Source organism: Merops nubicus, unplaced genomic scaffold (genome assembly GCF_000691845.1).
Source record: "Merops nubicus isolate BGI_N331 unplaced genomic scaffold, ASM69184v1 scaffold8079, whole genome shotgun sequence".
Classification (NCBI taxonomy): domain Eukaryota; kingdom Metazoa; phylum Chordata; class Aves; order Coraciiformes; family Meropidae; genus Merops; species Merops nubicus.
In genome coordinates, this window is record NW_008631619.1 from 55062 (window position 1) to 63557 (window position 8496).

Genomic DNA, 8496 nt, shown 5'->3' on the forward strand with positions numbered 1-8496 from the left:
AATCCAGACCATACTCATGTAGATTAGCCAACAGAATTGGTCTAAAGATCTTGCAATTTGATCTTCAAGTCAATTTATATTGATGGTTTATTTAGTTTATTTCTGTATCGTGAAATGAATGCTGAATATTAACTTATCATAATCACTGCCACAGCTGCTGCTTATGAATGTCTTAAAATACACAGTAGAATCACTTTGATTTATAGATCTTTATTTCTCTTCAGCATTGCCATCATTCTTCTGCAGAAATCCAAAAGACAGCATTTCTGGGGATGCAGCAGCAAATAACCTGTGCAGTGCAATAACCAGACTAATGCTTGATATTTATGCACTCTTTTTTTCAAAGGATTTTATCTGAACAGGGTCGTACCATCCTGGATTTCATTCTCTAAGAGAAGTGCCTGTGCTCCTCTGAGCTTTGGTCTTTGACATGGTGCTAAAGTGCACACCAAGTGTGTGTTTCAGAAATACGAGACCCTCATACCCTGAAGTTAAAGGTTAAGCTCTAGACAGGAATGGCTCAAGCCTTAGTCATCAAAATACATATTTCAATGGATGCATTTGCTCAAAACACTCAAAACCCTTTTGGACAAAACCTTCTGAGCTGACTGGTGGTGAAGGTTGAGGTTTTTGTGGTACCATTTACAAAAACAAGAGTTTGTCCTGCCAAATTTACCTAGAAAATGGTGCAGCCTAAATCTAATATTAATACCTGCTGCTTAAAGGAGCGTGTTTGGCAGAAATTATGTTAATTTCAGTGGAGATAAATTGACCTCATGCCAAGCAGAGAAATAAATTTTGATTAAGTGATCAGTGGGAGTGAAATCCTCAGTTTAGTTTCTAAAATGGCACAGATGAGGAAGCAGCGTTGCTGGTTACTGGGGAAGATGTGATTAACAGGAGCTGTGTAGCAGCAGCATCAATCAGAGGTTGAAAGTTCAACCCTCGGTTAACTCTGCTCCAGCTATTTCCCTTCAATATTTTCTTCTTTATATAAGTTGTCAGTCGACACAAAGAGAAGATGCAAAGCAGCTCTAATATTTTGTACAATTCTGCATGCAGCAGGCTCCTAGGGAGCAGCAGTTCTGTATATACTGTCTACATACCTGCCTTGGGTTTTAAATCACCAGTGGGATGTTCTGAGCAGATCACTTCTGAAGTGACCATAGGCTCCAGTGTGCATGTAGGGGTGGCTAATTAACACTGTATTGGGCTTGCACACTAAACGAGATTGTAAAAGGGGATAGTAGCGACTGTATGATTTGGGCTCTCTGGTGCCTTTCATCTGTCTGTGTTTTGTGCTTTTGAAAGTTGCAATAAACAAACCTCGTGCTACATCTAGAAAGTCAATTGTTTTATATTCCTCCCTAAGTAAGGACCTGAACTGGAAAGTTTATCACCAGTGTTGTTAGGAGCCTGTAGCTCCTATCAGGAGTCGTAACGGCCAAAGTTTAAGTTTTGAAGGTGCTCAGTGTGTCTTCTGCCACTGATTTCCTCTGAGCACAGATGTCTCCATGCCCAGAGACACCAGCTCAAGGCTCATTCTGCTGTTAAATCGTTGAAATGGTTCCTGGCACTGTTCTGTCCTGGGCTGGTAGCCCTCTCCCAAGCAACTTAGGGAGATAGGACAGGATGGGGACCATGCCCAGGAGGCATCTAGAAAGAGGATGTAGGTCTGATGGTGTGGACGTGGACTAATGTGTGTGAGACGGCCCCAAGGGCAAAGTTCTGGGTGCTTTTAATGTTGTAAACCGAGTTCCTGAAATTATTGGAGAAATTTGAAAAGTTTGAGCTCCGTTTTGCAAAGCTGCTTTTTAGTGAGCCCGTCCCTCCTGCTGAGAATCTGATGGCAGTACCAGCAGCAGGCTGTGGAGGCTGGATTACAGCCCATGGAATTGTAGATGTCTCAGTCTGAGCTAGTTGCTCTTTGGCTTACCATGGGAGACACGGAGGCACCTCTTGGGTGATTCATCCCCCCTTAAGATAAGTGTTTAAGGTCGGGCAGATGAATCACCCTTGAGACCTGCCACTTTCCAGCAACTGTAAAGAGTCAAGAGTGACCAGGTTGGCTTTAGACTTCTGCCAGTTAGTTGACTACATTCAGGCCAAAATCCCTCTAATAACCCTGGTGTCTCAAACGCCTTCAGTTTGTTTCCATAAATTATATATAAAGTGAGGATATGGGTAATTCAGTAGAACTTCAAAGGTGTTCTTAGGTCAAAAGTAACCTGGGTGAAAGGCAATCTGCTTTCCCCTTTGGAGCCCCCTCTTATTTGTACTGTTAGGTGATGGAGGGGCAACATCCCAAGTTTTCATTCTGGGTGTGGAAAGTTCCCCTTGCATCTTAAAGAGCTAGAGAGGCAGCTCATCCGTTAAGGTCCATAGAGGATACCAACATGAAACCTGCTAGATGAGATGTCAGCGCATGGCTGAAACCTCACCCTAAACAAGGGGTGGCAAGTTTAACAGTGAAAAAGTAGATTTTACCCTGGGAACATTTGAGGAGGTTGAGGATTTTTTCCTCCTGTTGGCTTTGTGGCTTTCTCTGTACTGCGCCCTTGGCAACAGGGTTTTGGTGGGAGGAAATCACCCAAGAGCTTTGCCTGTCAAGTGATTTATATCAAGTTTAGATGGCTAAAGGCCAAATTTGTGTGAATGTGTGTGTGTGTGAGGGGAAACCCAGAAGCTGAGGTTAAATATATGGATTCTACAGATGCCTCCTTTCTGGACCTTTGTAAATGTATATATTGGAGAGAGGATTATCCAAGGACAGAACAGTGGATTTGGGACCAGAGACCCATGGCTCCACCTCACATTCAGAAGGACCCCAGCCAAGACACTTCTCTTTATCCCTCAGTTTTCCAGTTGGCAAGAGCTGGACAATATTGAGCCATCAGTTGGGGGAAGTGATTTAAAAACTTGTAAGTGGTCACAGTAAATACAACATAACCAGCAGGACTCAGAATGCAGGAGCAGAGGCCCTGTTTGTTAAGAAGATGTGCCAAATCCTGCACTTAGCTGTCAGGAGCAGCATGTGTGGTAGGTTGCTGGCTCTTTGTGAGGCTGTTTGGTCTGTCTTAGAGTGATTTTGTATGTAATCATTGATTGTTTTGCTCTTTTGGGGAGATAGGTTCATTTGCCTTCGCTCCTTTCTAATGAAGGTCGAAAAGATATAACTAGAGCTGAGAAGGAAGAGGAGAAAAGAGGAAAATCAGAAGAAGAGGCTCTTGTAACCAAAAGAGGGGAGCCAGTCAGGATCAAGATCTTTGAAGGAGGGTAAGTGTCTCTTTTTATTTCTCTTTTGATGTCACAGTTGTGTAGGAGTTACTGATAACAACGATGGCAAGTCAGTGAAGGTGCCACGTGGAGGTGAGCAGAAGGGCAGATATAGCTGGATTTCAGCTTGCTTTCTACAGCCACTGTAAAAACCTGGCCCTGGAGATCAGTAGATGCTCCAAACTGCATTAATTTTCCTTCTGTGAGTTGTCCTCAAGCTAGCAAGCACCTCAATCTCTTTTTTGAGGGAGTGGTTGAGCAAAGATGGCTAAAGAGCACAAATACATCTTGTAGCTGTCTCTGATGTGACAGAGGTGCACTCCACATCTTCTAAATCTTTCCAGAGCCTTCTCCTGAAAATGATGTTCCTAATGGTTGTTGCCATTAGGAGGAGGATCTGAGGAAATCTTTTCTGATGCCTGGTTTTTGGGTGGGGGAGAAAAAAGGTTGTATTTATGTGATTTTAATCCCACCCAACCAAAGTAGCTCAAACCAGAATGGATGCAAGATCTAAATTTGATGTATATCTTAATTATCAGCTCCAGGTAATTCAGAGTATTCTTCAGTAATTTAGCACTGGTCTAATACTACCATTTATCTTTTCAAAACCACACAAAAAAAAAATCAGCCAATATGTAGTGTGTCTGTGGGATGCAATTAAAGATCATCCTTCCTGTGTGTTGCAGAGAGAGCCAAAGAGATTTAAGAGATCCCTAAAAGGATTCATCCACTCTGCACTTGCCATTGGGTGGTCTTGTTTTTTTGTGCATTAGAAAGAGGCTTTAATTAGTCCGTGGTTGCAGTTTTCTGCTGTTACCAGTCAAGTTGGCTTTCATTTAAAAATATTTAATTAGCAGACGATCAAACTAGCTAACCCAAAGAGTAAAATAGTGCTTGTGGAAAGGAAAGCTGCTTGTGTGCTCAGGAGAGCTCACCTCTCACCCAGATGCAGGACTGTGCCTCCAGCACATCCAGCAGTGAGTGGTGAGAGGCTGCCTGGGAGGGTTCTGACCTGAAGTGAATTAGGGAGGGAGCCAGGGAATGGCAAGAAAGCAACAGAGTAGGAAATGAGATGGGTTCAGTGTGTTGCCATCACCCTCCTTTGGCAAATAGGACCCATGGGGCTAACTGAGTGCTGGGTTTTATTGCCTTGAAGCTCCTGAGAAGCCTCCCTTCTCCTCGACTGTGTTGTCCCAGAGATGCAACCGTTTTGGGGGGATTTTTGGACTCCTTCCTAGATGTGATTAAAGAGGCTCAGCATTAATGGGAATGAAAATCCCCTTGCCCCTCCCAGAGAAGCCCTGTGGAGGATTTCTGGGGAGAAATGGGGGGGGTTGCTGAGGGCTGGCAGCTCCCCAGCAGCTCTGCTCTGCGTCCCCATGCCCAGCACAATGGATGCAGGGTCACACTTTCTAAACGACAGACACAAAATAAAGCAACTTTCCCAACGTATTCAGTGGAAGGTAGCATCAGGGGAGGGATTAGTCATCCTGAACGTATGCTGTGTTTTATTTTAAACTTCCTGTAGCAGAGATTTTCGGCAGCCATCCTTCTGGCTATGACACGGAATATGGGAGCTGTGTAGTGCCCAGCACAGGCACCAATCTTAACACAGCAGGTTGCAAAAATGTCCTAAAATACTCTAAAATAAAGTTTTATCTCTAACTGACATGGCTTGCTCACTGCTCAGAGGTCAGGCAGGACAGGCTGTCCTCTCCAGGTGCTTGGGTCATACCTGGTGGTCTGTGCCTGGTTCCTGCAGAGTTTCTGGTGGTGGATGGTTCAGCCTCATCTCAGCAGCTTGTGTCTGTGAAGTTATTTTCTTGAGTGAAGGAACAAATCTGCAGATCAATCTGCAGGGTGATAGTGCTTTGTGCAAGATGCTAAACGGATCAGTCCCCTCTCCTGGCTGTCTCTTGAAAATGTGAAACAAAAAGTGCATCCATTCTCAAGACATTATTTCACTGTTTTGGTTTTTTTCCCCTAAAAATTTCCTCCTTGTCTCATTTCCCCCCTTATGTATTGGTTTCACATGGTCTGCTCCTGGCTAGACCCATCCTTCCAATGGGATGCAGTTGGTTTCAAACCTTTTGGAGCCATCACATGCTTTGTTGCCTCAAACAGGGAGGGAATTATGAAGAAATTTAAACATTCCCACAAAAGGTGAATTTGCTGCAGCTCTTTCAGCTCCTTCTTCCCCTCAGTTTTTATTTCTTTAGAGCTCCTGCCTTTCTCACTGCCATTTTCAACACTTGCATTTCTCTCTGTGCAGTCTTCTGGCCCCCACAATCCCATAGCTGCCTTTCCTCCCATTGCTTCATTGCTTCTAGCCCAGCCAGGACCAGCTCTGCTGCTGCCCAACCTACCAGCTGGAACGATCTCTCTTGGCTTTCAGAGGATTCTAGAAAAGCCAGGTTCACACTTTCATCATATCCACTGCCCATTTTCAAGGAACACACCAGTGAACCCACCTGAGACTTGCAGAGTGTGCAGGGCACCTTGGCTTCCCTTGCAAAGTCTCTTCCCTTTGTATGTATTTTATTTGTATCAGCCCCTTTGTAGGGAGTCTCTGGTTCCTTGGGGACCTCAGGAGGGACGTGTGTGGTTCTGCCTTGACTTTGCCATACTGAACTGTAGATGTGATCCACAGTTTTCTGTTGGGCTCCTGTTTAAGGAACAAACTCCTCTTAGAGGGCAAGTCTGAAGATCTCTCCACATGTAATTTCAGCAGCAGATTTTCACTTGCAGTCCTGAAATTTTCAAAGACTGCATATAAGGGAAAATCTTTGCTCTGAGGGTGCCCAAGCTTGGAGCAGGCTGCCCAGAGAGGCTGTGGAGTCTCCTTCTTTACAGATATTCCAAAACCACCTGGACATGATCCTGGGCACCCTGCTGTGGGTGACCTGCTGGAGCAGGGTTTGGGGCAAAATCATCTCCAGAGGTCCCTTCCAACCCCACCATGCTGGGATTCTATGACACAGCTCCATTCCAAACAGTGTTCAGCCCCAAGCCCACAAGCCCACCCCATGCACGTGACTGCAGAGGAGGTGGGAGCTGTTTAGCATCCCCCACGCAGGCTGGATGCTGCAGTCTCCTTAGGTTGTTTTTGGGAGGACCATGCCATTAAGCAGCCAGGTCAATGTTTGTATTCCTGAAGAAGCCAATAAAAATATCCACTGGGCTTGTCCTGGGGGATATTGTGGCAGTTTTGAGCACTGAAAATGATCTTTGAAGGTCAAACTGGCCAGCAGCACTTGAGGAGAAGTGCCACAATTCCTTGGTGGCTCCGTGTCACCTTCATCAATCCACTCTGGTACCGTGGAGGCACCAGGCCCATCCTGAAATCTGACATCATGAAACTGTAGATTTGTATCGACCTGATTTGAGAGTGAGGTCTGTGATGGTCTCGTGGTCCTGTCAGGGAAATATTGCCTGTTTGCTGTGCATTAGCATCACCCTGGTGACATCTGATCACAGTGGGGTAGTCACAGTCAATACGTGCTCTTCTCTTTCCCAGCCAAACTCACTCTGCTGTTATGGGGCCCATAGTTGGCTTATGGCACTAGTTAATTACAACTAGTAGGGAGAGCAATGCTAAGATACAGAAGGTTAAAGACCACTGACCTTAACAAATGTCCCCAAAACAGCATCATGTAAAATGAAAACTGTGTTTCATTGGAAAACTGTTCCAGTTTCCTCTTCAGGGATAAAAACCCTATAGCTGCAGCCTTATGGTTGCAGACCTCAGTGTCCTTGCATGCACACCTTAAAAAATACCTCAGCTTCACACCAAACCCACCCATGAGCAAGAAGAACCCATGGTGATGTGATTAGTGTGTCTTTTAACTTTGAGATGCTCACAGTGATGGTGTAGTCATTGGTTTGGTCTGACTCAGACACGAAGCCAAGTCTTTATCCTCACCATCAGAGGTGATGGAGCCTCACTTAGCCTGTCTAGAGAGAGGCTGTCCCCTGGGTTGAGGGGAAATGGAGAAGCCTTGGGATTGTTTTATGACTTGAACATGACTGCTCATTAGTGGATGCACAAGAAAAATACCCAGCCTTTGGGGGACCCATGAGCTGCATGAAAACCTCCCTTCTCCCAGCTCCCTTCCCACTCCTTGCTGTGGTGGACTCACTGGGAGCTGTGGTCAGCTCCTCCGGGGTGATCTCACTCCATCTCTATGAGTGAGCACAGAAACTGCAGCTCCCCCCCCCCGCTGACACACACCTCATGGAAAATCCCTGGCACAGCCACCTGAGAGTTCTGTTCCCCTGGAGAAAGCCTCTCTGTTAACCCAGCAGAGTTTCTCAGCGTGTAACCCCAAACCCTGCCTTGGACCTGATCCGTTCAGGGGATTTCCTTTGCTGCTCAGATGAGTTCTAAGAATACACTGTGTTTATTTTGAAAGGAGCCATTTATCCCAAAAACACTGACTTTGCACATAGCAGCAAAGGAGGAATCTGAGCAAGTTTAGGTCTGTGGCACATCCAGCTGCCACGTGCACCGCTGTGAGCTAGCATCTGATGGACCTTCATGGACCTGCAGACCTTCTGGGATCCTGAAGTCACTTCCCAGCCCCAAGGCATTGCCTCACATGGGTACACAGCTCTGTGGAAAGGAGAGGTTTACTCTAGTCCTACACAGAAGCAAAGAATTCCTGTAATTTGCATTTTTAAGTGGAAGGGGTTTTCCTGAGACCAGCTGCTTTGCACAGGAAGGAGGAATCGGTGTCAAAACTTTTCCATTAGGACTGGTGGTGCCAGACTGGCCACTGGGTGTTAATGTGAGCGTCTCAAAGGTCGAGTTTGGTTGCTGGATCTTCCCCTGTCTTGAGGCTTGCTCAACAGATACTACTGTGCTCATTTGGGCAGCCCTGTGGCTGCAGAGCCCTTCTGAAAATCTGGTCCTGCGTGTGTCAGGCTGCTCTCTGAAACACAGTTTTGAAGCCTCAAGTATCAGCTGGTGCCCAGGTGTTTATCCTGCTTCTGTAAAGGACCTTTAAAACCCAGGTGTTCCTTACATCCAGGATTTTGTTTGTTTGTCTGATAGGACTTTAGAACAAGTGGAGAGGAGAGCTTCCATCCCACTGCCTTTGGGGCTACCAGGGACAGCCCTATTGTCTTGGCAGATCTGAAAACAACTAACCAGCTGATGTTAGGGATGCTGGGAAAAGGGAAGAGCACACCTTGATTTTCATAGAATCCTTTAGGTTGGAA

General features: G+C 45.8%; 1 protein-coding gene across 1 annotated transcript in view; it reads left to right on the top strand.

Moving 5' to 3' along the window:
• The window catches only part of LOC103779983 (transcription factor HIVEP3-like), a gene marked incomplete at its 3' end in the record, with an annotated part of 9293 nt that extends 6017 nt beyond the window's left edge, over window positions 1-3276 (top strand). Inside the window, 1 exon segment of the mRNA XM_008947629.1 lies at window positions 3131-3276. Within this exon segment, the coding sequence (XP_008945877.1) occupies window positions 3131-3276 (146 nt within the window).
• Between the last annotated feature and the right edge of the window lie 5220 nt (window positions 3277-8496).